Below are 14,148 nucleotides of genomic sequence, written 5' to 3' on the forward strand. Positions count from 1 at the left end.
TTAGTACTTTTCTCGGGATAAGTGATTTTTTTTGTTTGTGGGTACGTAAGTTTGATATATGGGATAACGTGATTAATGTACGTATGAAATGATAAATGAATATTCTTTTATTATAATACTGAAGTAATACTGACGTTTACAGAGCGACATACTTTTTTCTAATTTAAAGGGAATCCTATTCTAAAGTCAGAGGAAATGTTTCTTGTATTACAATGACATGTATAAAATTACGATTGTATGTACTTAAAATCCTACTGCTTTTGTACGCGTTAAGACATAAAAGTATTACAGAGATATATATTAAATAGATATATAAAAGATGAGGTAGAAGATATTCTTATTCTACTTTTAACTTGTGTTTCTATATTATTTAAGAAAATTATTCTTTCTTCGCAATTTTTGACGGCGTTTCGTCGCTCTTTCCATTTCCGTAACTATGGTCATCATCGGTATTTGTACTTTTTCTCTTAGCTAACTCTTCGCTCCCCTTCTTCAGCCAGGAAGCCATGAAACTGCTAGAGTTACTTTTTTTCTCTTCTCTGTGTAATAGAATTAGTAAATCAATAGTCTGGTATGTCACTTCACGCGATTAAAACTTTATAATTCTTGCAATGAAATGTTTAATTGTATATCGATGAACGCGTGTACATACATAGCCTTTGTCTCCTTTCTGCAATCTTCGCTTTTATACAACACATTGTTTACGCTCGTTGAGACTGTATGCCAACTTAAATCTCCGTCTGATAACGTTAATTTGTTTAGTTTGTTAATAGCTTGAGCTACCGACAGCTCTTCGTTCAGCCAAATCTGGTAGCATAAAATAATTTTTGTAATACTTTAAGTAATTTTTTTGTTTAAATACATATTCATTTGTTTACCTGTGAATCTTCTTCCGTTTTTAAAAATACAGGTACACGGTTATGCAACCAAGATAAGACATTATTTGATTCTGTTGTAACTATAGCACAGCTATATATTATTTTACCCTGGAACATAATTTTGTACAATTTCGAACAAGTTGAATAATAAATGAATAATCTTAATGCTTGCATTTACCTCTCCAGTCTTAAATTTATTAAATATTCCTGCCATTTTCAAAACCTTAAATCCTTTCCATCCGCTTTCTTCTGACCATTCATCCTTCGATGTTGTAGAATCATCTGTTTTTATACCATTATCTTGCGTGGCATAAATGTAATAGGGTTGCTTGGTATCTTTCTTAGTCTTTCCAGCTTTCCATTCATAGAAACCTTCGCAAACCACAATGCACCTCTGTCCTCTGCGAAGCAGTGGACCGTACAATGTAGACTTCTGAAGGTTTTCCAAGCGTGCATTATGCGTAGACAGAGTGTGCTTTCTATAATCACCCTAAAAAATTTACATATTTTGGTCGAAACATTTGATTTATACATATCTAAAAGTAGGTACTGTTATCGCATAGTACGGTACGATAAGCGTTCATTGTGTTTTGTTGACGATTCGTTCGGGACCACGTGAGCGTGTCCCCCACCCCTGGAACGTTGTACAAACCTTGTTTGTAAACACTAACCTCGTGCCAGGGTGGAATCATGCTCCACATCATAGAACAAACGACTCTCCCATCTTGTTTCCCAAAATGTGAACCAGCTACGATGCAAGGTAAAGCGTCCTTGGGTCCGATATTGAAGGACGGCTTGTACTCGACGTCGCCTTTAATCCACGAGGTCGTACGCCATTTACCGCTCGCATCCTTGTAATTGCAAGCACGAGACACGGTATCCGGATTCAAAGAACTGTAAAATGATTTACACGTTTTTTTCGATGGTAGTAAGACGTGCGTGCCGTGAATTAATCAACGAAATTACGTGATAAGATTCCTTACCAACACGCTCGACCACACATATTTCTTGTGTTTCTATGACGACGTAGAGATACCTCGAAATGCCCATACTACGAATCGTGATAAAATCAAATGGAATGTAAACACAGTTCGTCATTGCATAAAAATGCCAGAGGCAGGACAAGATAATGAGAAGATTGAATGTAAGAGAATAATATGAATAGAGAGATGTTGTAACAGGTGTAGTGCAATTTTAAAATGTTCTATTCATCTCGAAATAGTACCGAATGGTACTGAAGACTTCAGCCTGAATTCAAATTTCGCGCGCATTCTACAGTCAACCTAATGGCCATCTAGCGGTCAAGCTAACGAACTAATTTCGGAGTTTGGTCAGCGCCTCTATCGGAAGATCGCCCAAGTTTGTCCTCGAATAGTTACAGCTGCTACCGCTATATGGCGCCATTTATACTGTTTTTACCGACACGATGGTAACTTACCATTCGGCGTCGGTAAATACCATGAAAACAACGCCATCTAACGGTGGAAGTAGGAACTATTCGAGGACAAACTTGAGCGTTTTCCCGATAGAGGCGCTGACCAAAACTCCGAAAATTAGTTCGAGGATTGGCCATCAGAAAGCGGTTACGTCGAAAAATAGTAATTTTAATAAATTTTGTTTATTACGTTTAATAATGATTTTCTAACAATATTACAAGCATTGTTATGTTATAAATCAACTAGGAAAATATTCCTTGGCCTTTACTTCCTTCTAAAGGTTCAAATTAACTGATTCCAAGTCAATATGTACATGAGTACATTTTTCGTCTATTTTCTCGTGGAAAAAGTGAATTTTGGACCAATTTCTGCCTATTAAATGAAAGCTGAAAGTCTAATTAATGAACAATATGCTTAGCATCATGTAAAATTGCGTGTATATATTAAAAAAATGAGATTAAATTCAATGTTTGTATACAGGTAGTCTGCATTTAGTCCAAATTTAGTTCGACCTATTGGCCGCGAGATGACTATACTGTTTCGCACCCTGTTAACGGGCTATTTCTTGGTTAGGATTATCCAGCATTGTTAATACGCGACAATAAACGTTAATTATTAATTATCAACTTCAGTTATATCGTATATTCTCAATGAAATCCCCAAGTAGAATTATTTCGCTTGAATTATGCACTTCAGTAGAGAAATGATCTAATCATGATATGTACTTACCTGTATTCGTTACGATGTTTGTTTGATTCAAGTTAGAGTAAGTACTTTATTTGTTAGAAATTATTATTTATTCTAATGTTATAGTTTACAATTGGACTGAAGTAATTAAGCACATTGAACGCTGTTTGAAATCGAATTTATTACAGTTTATTTCTATTTATACAATTTATTTCATAAATTATTATGTTGCATCTTTTGTAGCTACAATACACATGTTTTCGAGAGATACATCAGTAGTGGTGTAATAAATTAACTTGCTTTGGAATCCAATGCTTTCCAAGAATTTCAAACGACCCCAATTTAATAACGACTTCACTTTTTGGCCGATCCTTTCCCTTTCGCTTGAAGTTAAATTCTTTGCACCTATTCTGAAATGCATAATACAGCTTTAAGTATTTTTCAAATAGCAAAAAACGTATTGTATTAGATTTCTACCTTGCATTGTCAAAATCATTTTGGCTCTCTTGACTTGCAGCTGTTTTATTTAAAGTGGATCCACAAGTTGCCCAGCTAGCGATACTGCATAAAATTGTAAATTCATCAGCTGTAAATCTACATTGTTCTAAATATTGTTTCCCAACGTACGATGCGTATTCGCACCTGTGATGGCAACAAAATGCAATTACCAAGCCTGTAATGTTACATTTATGTTCGCTTTGCATTGCTTTGACCAAGCAATTTATAGTTAAATCTGTGGAACAATATTTTTAACAATATAATTAGTACATATATTACTTTTAGTCTCTGTTGTTTTAAAAATATGTAAATATATGCATGTAAAGATACCTGTAGCTGATCCACACAAGTGTTTTGCAATACCAACTTTACGATCAAACTTCTTAATTTCTGTAATATCATTCAGTTTCAAGTCAGCAATATCAGCTCGAATTCTTTTTATCACAAGGGGAGATTGCTCGTTTTTCAATTTATTATCGCTTTTATGCCTGTGACTCGAACGATCTACCAACAGAATACAACTATTCTTCTTATGCTTTATCATCTGTCCCAGCCAATAAGTCAGTTTGCCCTTTCCTGCTCCGAATTCAATGAAACATGTATCATCTTTTACAAGACCTGCATGTTCTAAATGTGACAACAAGGATGAAGCTTGTAATAAATGTCTCTTAACAGCTTTTCCACAACTTTCATCGTTTATTTTGTCCTTGAGTATGTTATGTTCCAATACTGCTTTTGGAAATTGTGGCAACTTCCCTGAAACAGTTTAAAAAGATTTTAATAAGTCCATGCTTTAAAATACGTTTTGAGAAAAATGTAATTTCTGATTATTAATAGAGATCTGAATGAATATTGAACATGTTGCTAACCATAGGCCTCTTCCGCTTTATTTATGACAGTGTCTATCAAAAGCTGATTAAGTTCGCGGAGCGGTACGTGTTGCGGTGCTTCGCATGTCTTGTCCACATTGATTCCTTTCACTATAAATAAAGGTTGCGAGTCCAGTATTCGCTTTGCGTTACACACTTTCAAGTGCTTGGCCAACCTCGACTTGTAGCAAGTACTGGAAACCGTCTATAAATTTTATACAAATTACAGAAACTATGCTACGTCCATTCCAACAGAATTTTACTTACTGTTTAGGATCGAGCGGACATTTCATCCTTTTGTCATCGAGCTTCTCATCGTCGATGCCAGTAGAGTCCAATGAACTTCCTTGATGTTCGCCGCAATACTTGTTCCCTCTTTTAACAGACATACGACAAAATCTCTTCTTTCTTTTTACAAAATGCATGCAATGACTTTCTTCCGCCATCTTGACCAGCCGTGTAAATACAAATAATACTCTTTGATAGATTTGTTTGATTAAAATATGTTTAGTTACTCGAAAGGTGCATGACACTGAAAGATCTAACCTAATCTAACCTACACTCTGCAGTTGGCTACTGTTGGCTACATAACCTAACTTAATAGCTAGTACTGTAAAGAGTTCAAAGATAACGCAGGTTGACAAGGTCGGTAATGGGAAATTCATTTTCGTGGGATGGATTTTAAATTCCGTTGAATTCTTTCGTAATGAAACCTTTATCTTAATTAGGAATACTGCGTCGGGTAATTATTAGTTAATACGGAAGAATTATTATAGGTAATAGGCGTCTTGACACGATAATTGGTATCCACTTGTAGGTAACCGTATCGTATGTAGGTCAATGTTGATTACACAAGACCTAACAATTAATACCTGATATTTAGACACGCTACGCGAAATCAAGATTTCATTAAACGCTGACTTTATTAGACGAGATACAGAAAAAGTTTATTTAACTTTTTTATTTAAAATTTAATTCTCTTCATGATTTGTCCGAAACATTTTTGAAAATTACTGACGTATACTAGAAAAACCGAAAGGTAACAGAATCTTGAGAGTATATGAAAGTCACAATTTCTTACATAAATACATAGTTGCAACACATTCTGTTCCGAATGAAAGAAACACCTCTGAGGGAGCACGTGTCGCATTCTGTTACATTAGACATATGTATGTATAATCAGCTCATTATTTCCACGTGTGGTTGCATATACACGAGTTGCACACCAACGTCCACTCGTCTGTATTATTTCTACGTCTAGCGCCTTCACACACCCAACACCAATAGGTAACATCGTTTCCACCACGGCTGGTTAACAAGTCCAATCCGTATTCGTTACCGAAACGTCGTAGGACGAATATAACACGAGTCCACTTGGATGGTTTAACAGTGCCGATAGTCACGTGCCTCGGGATCGTTCATCTCGACGATTGCTGCAAATCACTGGATGGGAATAAAAGAAAACGCGACTTAAAACGGATTTAAAACGGATACCATTTAACGTTTCGTTGTATTTCGTTCGATCTAAATTTAAACGAGAGTTCGTTAGATATACCACGTTTTCCACGTTACTCGGTGTAACGACACCGTGCGCGCGTGAACGTTCACCTCTGATTTATATTTTGACCCGTGACTCGATTCTTCGAAAGCATTCGTGGTGCCAGATCTTGAAATATAAATAAATACCATCGATGCCGGTAGCGTGAATCCACTACTAAGAAGCTAGTGCTACGTTTGGTCGTTTGGCATCTCCACCTCTCTGCGTCGAAACTGTGTAACCGTCCGCTTCGAGTTCGGACGGAAATTGGCTTATCGTTAGCTTCGAAGTGCTTTAGTCGGTGCCAAGCCAACGCACAAACAGCAATATAATTATTTAATTGAGAAATAATTGTAATTGAGAAATAATCATTTTCTGATACCAATGTGCAGCTACATCCATCCCGAGGCTAAATCACGAAAATTCATCGTCGATCTTCGTCGAGTGCGAGAAGATTTCATTTCCAGGGACGTAAACAGATCGTCGGGAGTTCGAAGCCACCATAAATCGATGAATTCGAAGTAAAATGAATGGAACGCGGGCTGTTTGACAGGTGTTGAAATTCGATACGGGACGATCGATAGCTTCAGTCTCGCGTCGAAGTTCCATGGACCAGGACCTCTCACGTGTTCGTCCACCGTCGCACGAAAGGTAGAGCAGCAACCTGTTGCTGACTTTGTAACTCCGAAACGAACCAATGTGCACCAACGAGCGTTCGTACGCGCGCATATTCGTGCCGTTCTGGCGGCAGATTATGTACGCGTTGATCGGCCTGATAGCCATCGCGTTTATTGTTTTGATAGTAATCCAGCAGGCGTTACGCTCGGCCGACCTAAACACGCCGAGCTATGACGACTACATGGACACCGTCTCGGAGAAATGTTATCGGGATGGTAAGTTTGTTAGCGAAACAAATGAAATGAAAGAAAAGAAACGGCAGTTGGTTTACCGAATGAAAACATTTTCGAGAAAGCGTGTTTGACGTTGAAAGGTTGTAATTTAATTCGCACTTTCGAAAAGTTCTTTGGCGTTATGTCACGGTAAATCGAGGTGTCGGGAGTTAGAGCGTTGACAGTATTTTTGCGCGCCAGGCAAATTTTTTTACGGGATTTTAATAATCGTTTCGTCGCATTTCATTTGTAACGTTATATTCGTTTTGCTGTTGCAGTTTTGGGCAAGTGGTACAACTTTACAGGAGGTAAGTTTGGACGATCGATCGTTTCTTATCTATGTTCAATTAAGATTAGTTCCACGCGTGACTAATGCTTGCGATAGGTAGAATCAGAACGGTTATTATAGGTTGAAGTTTCTCTCGTTTCTTTTCGTCTTTCGCTTACGATACCTTTTCGTTTTTTTGACAGTTAATTTTATTTTGGTAATTCTCGCGCTGTATTTTTCTTTAGAGACGCGTCTTTCGATACGTTTGATAGCCACTGATAAGAATCGATTAGAATAATAAGCACTCTCGGATTAATAACACGGCGAAAAGGAAACGCGTCCTTTGGAAAAATGACTCGGAAACATTTAGCAAATGTCACTGTAATTTTATTACGCAAGTTTATAGACATATGCTTCGATGCCACAAATACACATTTATGTTTTTCCAACCTGCGTGCTTGCCTTGTCGCGTAATTTACGATGACGTTTGTGCACGTGGCGGGTATTCAGCTCCATCTATCATTTCGTTCGTGCAAACGGTATATACGCAATTTTTCTGATAAATAATCCCGACAAACAATAGCTGATTATTCCACCAAAAATTGCTGAAATATTTTCCCGTGCCACGTAAGAGTGCCCCGATTTACTCTCTTCTTTATTTAATTTTATATTTCCTCTTGGCCTTTCTGTTCTTATAAAATACAGCTTCGAATGTTTTAATAATATTTTCGAAGGCATTGGATGGTACAACGGTAAAAAACTCTCGCCCTCGAATCCTGTGGAGTGGGAGCGTTACATTGCGAAACTTCGACACGAATGGATAGTTTGGAAACACGATCCCAATCTGAGTTACAATCTTTCGAATCCTGAAATCAAGGATCAGTCGATGGGTCAAGCCAAAGTCGTTCGTAGCATCCTCGGCGATAAGGTGGTAATAATATTCCGAGTAAATTGTTCGATTAATTTGCAATTGATACGAGATATAAATTGCGACGTTCTCTGTACAGAAAAATGGTTTCTTCGTGGAGTGCGGCGCGTTCGACGGCGAGACGCGTAGCAACACTCTGATCCTGGAACGGGAGCTTGGTTGGAGTGGCCTCCTGGTGGAGGCGGACCCCATAAATTTTGCCAAAATGCTGACAAAAAATAGGAGAGCCTACTTGACGCCCACGTGCCTGAGCGTCGGACAATATCCCACGGTGGTACGAAAGTTCGTAACTTGTCGCTGGAAGCTGTTCGATATAAATATACAGAGTCTCGTTTAAATTGAAATAATTGAAATTAATAATTAATAATTAAGAAAATTGTTTATAAAGAAAAAAGACTGTTTAACACGTTCACGTCGGCGTGTACCACCGGTGGCTCGCGGTCGCCTGTCTATCAATGGCGCGTAGCATTGCGCCGCCCCATGGCAAGGATACGTACATTCGCACGTTTCTCGTTTCATTTCCAGAGCTCTTTCTTGATGGCCAGAAACGTGGGTCGTCTTCACGAACCAAACGATACGGACGCTCATTTGGAAAATTCCGACGACGTGGCTCACAGCGGCGTTCACATTCAGGTCCAGTGTTTTCCATTCGCGCATTACATGGCCGCGCTTAACGTCACCTCTGTGGATTACTTCAGCCTCGATATAGAGGGATACGAGCTACAAGTATTGAAGACGATTCCATTCGACGGGATCGATATAAAGGTACGTCGTAAAATAATTCGGATACAAGTATCAAATCTGGTTCGTCGTAGTAACACGGTATTTCTCGAGTTGTAGCTCTATTTTATGACAAAGAAGTGGTTCCAAGTATATAGACGAGCGTATTAACGGTAGACCAATGTTTCAGACGCTCTCCGTGGAGTTCTCCCACGTTGAAGATGGTAAAAAGGAGCTGATAAACTTCATGGAGTCGAAAGGTTACTACGTCTACACTTTCGTCGTGAGAGAAGACCGCTTGGCTCATGATATAATATTCGCGAAACGCGTTGACGAAGAGCGTACGTTGATACGATAATCTCAAACTAGTCGAATAGGAATTTACTCGTTACGGACGTGTTCCTGTTTCCGTCTTCCTGCAAAGTATTTAGATTATACACTTTACAAGCCATTCCTGCAGCCACTAGTCAACTATAACGTGGATCTAACATTTAATTTTAAGTATCGTAGAAACTTTACGCCGACACAGTCAGAGAACGTCTGATAACGTTGATAATAATATCGATTATCGTTAATTATTATTTTCCTTTTATTTTTACAAATATTTACAGGAACATACATTTCGCATAATAAAATAAAGTGTCTCTTTATAGCGTCGCCTCGCGCAAGTTTCGCGTCGACATAATTTACGAACGATCGGGAATGAATGTATTTCTGCAAACAATTAGGAACGAACGAAATTCGCGTAGCACGAGAAACTTTGCACGGGCGCTAGCGCAGGTTCGTTTTTTGAATAAAGTTTCACCCGTCTCTGTCAGCGGGGCGCACTTCTATACAATCGCGTACCAACAATTCGCGTAAAAGCCACAAGAACGTTCGTACAGTTCACAGGGACGAGGCCGACGGCCTTATTTATATAAATCACAATTACACAGGACGTCCTATAGATTCCCATACAAACTTTGTTAACGTATCCTACGACTAGAAACAAGACGAGATTGTTACATGCTTGGTTAAAAAAGTATTAAATTCCTATCGAAAAATGCCGAATAAATTATGGTTATCTTCGATAGTTGTCTGTCGAAGTTGTCAATCGAAATCAAATATGCACGAGGTTCTGTCCGTTTGTACAAATTACCCAGAAAATAATCGCACGAGTTATCCTCGACTCCTACAACTAGAGACACACTCGTCCACAGACGTGGTCCCTCGTCTTTCCAACGAGGAACGTCGTTATAATACTTACATGGTAAACGGTCACTTAATTAATCACAGATTCCGAAAATTCTAAACAACATTAACCCGACTCTATCGTGTCGTTCGCAATCTTACGCGGGTTACGACGGAACTCGAACCGGAAACAACCTGTGGGTTTATGTTGAGACACCGGAGGTAGGATATCCAAAATAAACGCTATTAAATAAAGAAAGTACCAACACGAATTAGGCCTGCGTCTTTAATATAACTTGAGATTAAACTATTCACTCTTTATCTATTTATCTATCAAAGACAGAGAGAGAGGGTGCGCCAAGAGGATTACGTCGTGTCATCAGAGGTAAGGTATCCAAAATAAGGACCCTTAGATAAGGAAAGTACCAACATAAAATAGACCAACGTTTATTAGAGACCTAACACTGTCGCACAAAATAACCGAGTGCAAGCGACGAAAGAAGTTTTTGGTAAAAGCTAATAATTAGACACCCACCTCTTTATTTACTTACCCAGAGTCTAACGCATTCACGGCTACAACGACTTTGAGAGGCCACTCGACCTTCCTGTTGATCGAACAGCCTCGGTTCGCGATTCCTTTTGGACTAGGTCGCGAAAGATGAACGTCTCGCATCGTTCGATGGTGCATAAGAGTGCGAACGACAGGTGCTACGTTAATACGGAATGGTAGATGATCACAGTCAGTCTCGGATAGTCGTCCCACCGTTCGCTCTTTTACACGTAGCTCTCCTGTTTCTTCCTAACGATACAGCCAGCGACGACGGCCGCCTGAAGCGGCAGCTTGATCTGTTTTTCGGCGGACGCGTTGCTGGCGGGCGCCTTGCCGGCGCTCTTGTTGCTGCTGTGCCGCCTCCAAAAGTCGGAGTGGTTGCTGCTGCAGTTCGTGGAGCCGGTGGTGTACGTACCGGTTCTATCCGACGTTTTCTTCTTTTTCCTCCTGTTGGGCCCCAGCCCGCACAGCCGGAGGAATCCCTCCCTGAACTTGGTGGACATGAGGTTGTAAAGGATGGGATTGATCGCGGAGTTTAAGTAAAGCATCACCCGGCAGAAGTACAACAGAGTGAAGTAGCCCTCGACGCCTAGACGGATCACCATTCGCTCGGGGACCACGAGGATCCATATGGTGAACGCCTTGAACGGCAGCAGACACAAGAAGAAACACAGCACGACGGTTCCCAGCATCAGCATCACCTGTTTGCGATATCTGAGCATGTTGTTCGAGGAGCCGCGACTTATCGTCGGGTTCGCCATCAGGTGTCGGGCGATCACCGTGTACAGAACCACCAGTATCAGCAGGGGTACCACGAAGAAGATGACCACCGTCGTCACGAAGAAACCCATCACCCAGTAAGTGGTCGCCACGGTGTTACAGGTGGGAATGTACGTACCGTTATCGGTCTCCTCTAGCTCGTAGCTGACCGTGAACAGGATGGGACTGCGAACAAACGGTTACGGTCTCACTCTGAGCGTTTTCTACGGGACAAGTTTGCGACTTTTAGCTTTCTAGAGAACGATTTCTCGTACTCAGCGCCATGGTTTTGGTCGTCGAAGCACGAGAACGGTGGGAAGCGTGCTTGGGAACGTCGAGCAGGGTGCGACTTCGATTTCTAGAGGATGGAGGAGAAGATTTATGGAGGTTGAGAGTGACACGGGAGGTCTGTCGAGCGAAGAAGCTTTATTTGCAAACGTGTCCGGAGGATCGAATAGTCTCTGTTGATACATTCGTGTCTACGTTTATCGCGTTCACTAGCGGACCGATGCTCTCCGAGGTTTGTTTACGGTTCGTAATCAAACATTTATCGTGGTATTTATACTTGTAACTTCGTCAAAGTTCAAATACAGTCGATCCTATAAATATTCATACCCTCTATCGAACGAGTTTCACTGAACTAAATAATAGTTTTGATGTTACAATATATATTTATGTCTAAATTAAATGCTTCGATATAAATATGTACATAAATAGACTTTACACGTGTGAATACTTGAAATAAAAAAATGTAAACATCAAACCTGTCGATCAATTTAGAAAAATGTCTTCAATAGACATAGAAGGTACGAATAATTATGGGATCGACTGGTATCTCAAGTACCAGTCTATGGGCTGCTCCTTCGGGTTTTGTCTCGATCGATTAATTTTTCCGCTGATCATTATAATTTTCAGTCTCGAAAGGAATCTATAGTAACACGGTCGCACATTCAAGGGACGTGATACTTTTAGGGCGGAGCGTCTCGTTGGACGGAATTTTTTGGCAGTTATAGACCGAGGATTCTACGACTCTATTCTAATAAATACTAAATGTACTTAGAATACATGCTTCTATCTACGAGCTTATCGACGTCCGTTTCATTCCGTTGCCTTAAAACTGATACTCTTCGGTAACGAACATTATATCAAAACAGGCGTTGATAAAGATAGAACGTCGTCAGCAGAAATACTGTAAAGATTAAAGACCGGTCAGCTAGAGTGCAACTTGCACCACCTCGTTACTCAATCGTGGTGCTCTTTCTTCCGTTATCAGTAACATTTGTTGGATTCTGCAGCATCGACTGTTACCGACCGGTTATTGATGTTTTCGGTTGGCGATCCGCCGTACGTACCGAGCGGCATGTAGGGCCAAGTTTTCGGCCCGCGTTCATCCAGGCTTAGTATGTAAACCTAGCACACGTAAGTTGAGTGCCAGTAGAGAGTAAACAGCAGAGGGAATAACATCCGTTTAAAAGAGGAAAGTTCTGAACGTATAATAAAACACGTGTCGGGGACAGAAAAGGTATGTAGTTATAATTTTCTCGCGTCCTCTTCCACTGCTATTCACACAAAGTTCTCCTCCTGCTCGGTGGTGTCGGTCCTTCTGGCGCCAGCTATGCTGCCCTTCGAGCGACCGGTTCTGCAGCTCGGTCTGCACAGCCCTAAGAAGCCCTTCCGGAACTTGCTGCTCATCAGGTTGTAGAGTATCGGGTCGAGGGCGCTGTGGAGGTAGAACATGATCCTTGCGAAGTTGATGACGGCGAAGAAGGTGTCGCGATCGAGGGCTGCGATCTGCTCGGCTGGCGCGACGATTATGTAGAAGATTAGGATCCTGTACGGCGAGAGACAGAGGAAAAAGCCGACGACCACCGACAGCAGCATCGTGATCACTTGCTTCTTCGCCCTGGCGTGGTAAGTGTCGCTGGTGTTGCCGGGATCGGGCATCAGGTGTTTGACGATGAACGCGTAGAGGATCAGGAGGATCAGCAGCGGCACGACGTAGAAGAAGAGGACGAGAAGCAGGAAGAAGACCACCGTGGCGGTGTTGTCGGCCATTGTCAGACAGACGGGGATTACGTTCCTCGCGTCCTGATCGCTTCTGGTATCGTTCACGCGCATCTCCCCGTACTGCGAGACCCAGATTATGGGACTGCAATCAGTTAAAACGATTGTTGGCGGTGAACGAGCTTCGCCGATCGAGGAACCGACGGATGGTTCGTTTCAAGCGGGACGGACTTAGGCGAGTCGAAGAAACAAACAGTGGTGTCTTACGATTAACGTGAAAGCGGTGTCTTTAGCCCCTCAACCAACAGCGACGGACGGGGACTCGTCCGTCAAGCATGGCCAAGCTGGCCAGTTCTTGGATCGACGTTTTGCTGGGTGGGTGTGTCGTCCGAGTCAGTGGTTGCTTTATATGGAAATGTACCAATGTTTTGGAAGTACTAGTATCAGTGTCTTGTAGCCATTGGAAGCTGTTAAACTACCGTGACATAGTTTTAAACGCGTGAAGATTATGTAGGGATTATGTAGGAATTAATCGTAACGGAACCACATTTGTAAAAGTGGACCGAAATGGTAGCTCTTTGGTTAAATTTTTTCGCAGCTAGTGTAGAGGACCTTAACGACTGTCGTGGTAATATTATGTTACGTATTTAACCCTTTGCACTCGAGGCCTTTTTTCTGCTATCTACCTAATCTAGAAATTTTAGAATCAGATTGCTTCACCGGAAATTGTTTTACTTACACTTCGAGTTGTATAGATAATGAAATCTAAGCAAACCTAGTGGTCACCTAGAGTCACCTCTCGAGTGCAAAGGGTTAGTCTTTGAACAAATGTACGAAGACACCTGTTTCGAAACACGTGCCTTTAATCCCTGACTAATGTTTCGTTAAAGTTGAGAATAACAGGAATTTCCAGTTCCAAGTGAAAAACCGCGGTAACGAGTGTTAATCATCGGG

General features: G+C 40.9%; 4 protein-coding genes across 15 annotated transcripts in view; 1 reads left to right on the forward strand and 3 right to left on the reverse strand.

Moving 5' to 3' along the window:
* Positions 1-134: 134 nt before the first annotated feature.
* LOC128873042 (abasic site processing protein HMCES) lies at positions 135-2,005 on the reverse strand. Its single transcript, XM_054116326.1, has 6 exons — positions 1,862-2,005; positions 1,550-1,772; positions 1,057-1,368; positions 879-986; positions 653-807; positions 135-539 (listed from the first exon to the last, which is right to left on the reverse strand). The coding sequence occupies exons 1-6, from the start codon at positions 1,879-1,881 to the stop codon at positions 380-382; spliced, it is 978 nt and encodes a 325-aa protein (XP_053972301.1). The 5' UTR covers positions 1,882-2,005; the 3' UTR covers positions 135-379.
* An 872-nt stretch (positions 2,006-2,877) lies between these two features.
* On the forward strand, positions 2,878-9,822 carry LOC128884690 (protein Star-like). 4 transcript variants are annotated; one of them, XM_054138238.1, is made up of 7 exons: positions 2,878-3,080; positions 6,298-6,798; positions 7,074-7,103; positions 7,798-7,991; positions 8,071-8,265; positions 8,517-8,756; positions 8,902-9,822. In XM_054138238.1, the coding sequence occupies exons 2-7, from the start codon at positions 6,603-6,605 to the stop codon at positions 9,067-9,069; spliced, it is 1,023 nt and encodes a 340-aa protein (XP_053994213.1). In that variant the 5' UTR covers positions 2,878-3,080; positions 6,298-6,602; the 3' UTR covers positions 9,070-9,822. The 4 variants fall into 4 exon arrangements, with proteins under 4 accessions (XP_053994213.1, XP_053994214.1, XP_053994211.1 ...); XM_054138239.1 differs by lacking the exon at positions 2,878-3,080 and having other exon boundaries at positions 5,772-6,556; positions 6,709-6,798; XM_054138236.1 differs by lacking the exon at positions 2,878-3,080 and adding an exon at positions 5,772-6,182.
* On the reverse strand, positions 3,143-5,006 carry LOC128884688 (tRNA:m(4)X modification enzyme TRM13 homolog). Its single transcript, XM_054138235.1, has 5 exons — positions 4,636-5,006; positions 4,369-4,562; positions 3,830-4,255; positions 3,479-3,734; positions 3,143-3,411 (listed from the first exon to the last, which is right to left on the reverse strand). Exons 1-5 carry the CDS (start codon positions 4,812-4,814, stop codon positions 3,225-3,227), a joined length of 1,242 nt encoding a protein of 413 aa, XP_053994210.1. The 5' UTR covers positions 4,815-5,006; the 3' UTR covers positions 3,143-3,224.
* A 512-nt stretch (positions 9,823-10,334) lies between the features above and the next one.
* LOC128884687 (growth hormone secretagogue receptor type 1) overlaps positions 10,335-14,148 on the reverse strand; it is a 43,770-nt gene continuing 39,956 nt past the window's right edge. For 8 of the 9 annotated variants that reach the window (XM_054138232.1, XM_054138227.1, XM_054138230.1 and 5 more), the window contains one exon: positions 10,335-11,376. In XM_054138232.1, the coding sequence (XP_053994207.1) occupies positions 10,656-11,376 (721 nt within the window). In that variant the 3' untranslated portion in view covers positions 10,335-10,655. Of the gene's footprint in view, positions 11,377-11,599; positions 13,340-14,148 lie in introns of those variants that run through there. The other variant, XM_054138234.1, reaches the window with a different exon arrangement.

This window comes from Hylaeus volcanicus, chromosome 2, assembly GCF_026283585.1.
Source record: "Hylaeus volcanicus isolate JK05 chromosome 2, UHH_iyHylVolc1.0_haploid, whole genome shotgun sequence".
NCBI lineage: Eukaryota > Metazoa > Arthropoda > Insecta > Hymenoptera > Colletidae > Hylaeus > Hylaeus volcanicus.

What these genes read in the sequence shown, in the direction of transcription:
- LOC128873042 (XM_054116326.1), bottom strand. Translation starts at nt 1,881, where the DNA reads ATGTGTGGTCGAGCGTGTTG. An exon ending in AAACGGAAGAAGATTCACAG is followed by an intron (nt 808 to 878) that starts GTAAACAAATGA and finishes TTATGCTACCAG; the next exon opens with ATTTGGCTGAACGAAGAGCT. An exon ending in AGAAAGGAGACAAAGGCTAT is followed by an intron (nt 540 to 652) that starts GTATGTACACGC and finishes TCTATTACACAG; the next exon opens with AGAAGAGAAAAAAAGTAACT.
- LOC128884688 (XM_054138235.1), bottom strand. Translation starts at nt 4,814, where the DNA reads ATGGCGGAAGAAAGTCATTGCATGCATTTTGTAAAAAGAAAGAAGAGA. An exon ending in TGTCCGCTCGATCCTAAACA is followed by an intron (nt 4,563 to 4,635) that starts GTAAGTAAAATT and finishes GACGGTTTCCAG; the next exon opens with TACTTGCTACAAGTCGAGGT. An exon ending in AATGATTTTGACAATGCAAG is followed by an intron (nt 3,412 to 3,478) that starts GTAGAAATCTAA and finishes TATGCATTTCAG; the next exon opens with AATAGGTGCAAAGAATTTAA.
- LOC128884690 (XM_054138238.1), top strand. Translation starts at nt 6,603, where the DNA reads ATGTGCACCAACGAGCGTTCGTACGCGCGCATATTCGTGCCGTTCTGG. An exon ending in GGAGAAATGTTATCGGGATG is followed by an intron (nt 6,799 to 7,073) that starts GTAAGTTTGTTA and finishes TTGCTGTTGCAG; the next exon opens with TTTTGGGCAAGTGGTACAAC. An exon ending in GTAGCATCCTCGGCGATAAG is followed by an intron (nt 7,992 to 8,070) that starts GTGGTAATAATA and finishes TTCTCTGTACAG; the next exon opens with AAAAATGGTTTCTTCGTGGA.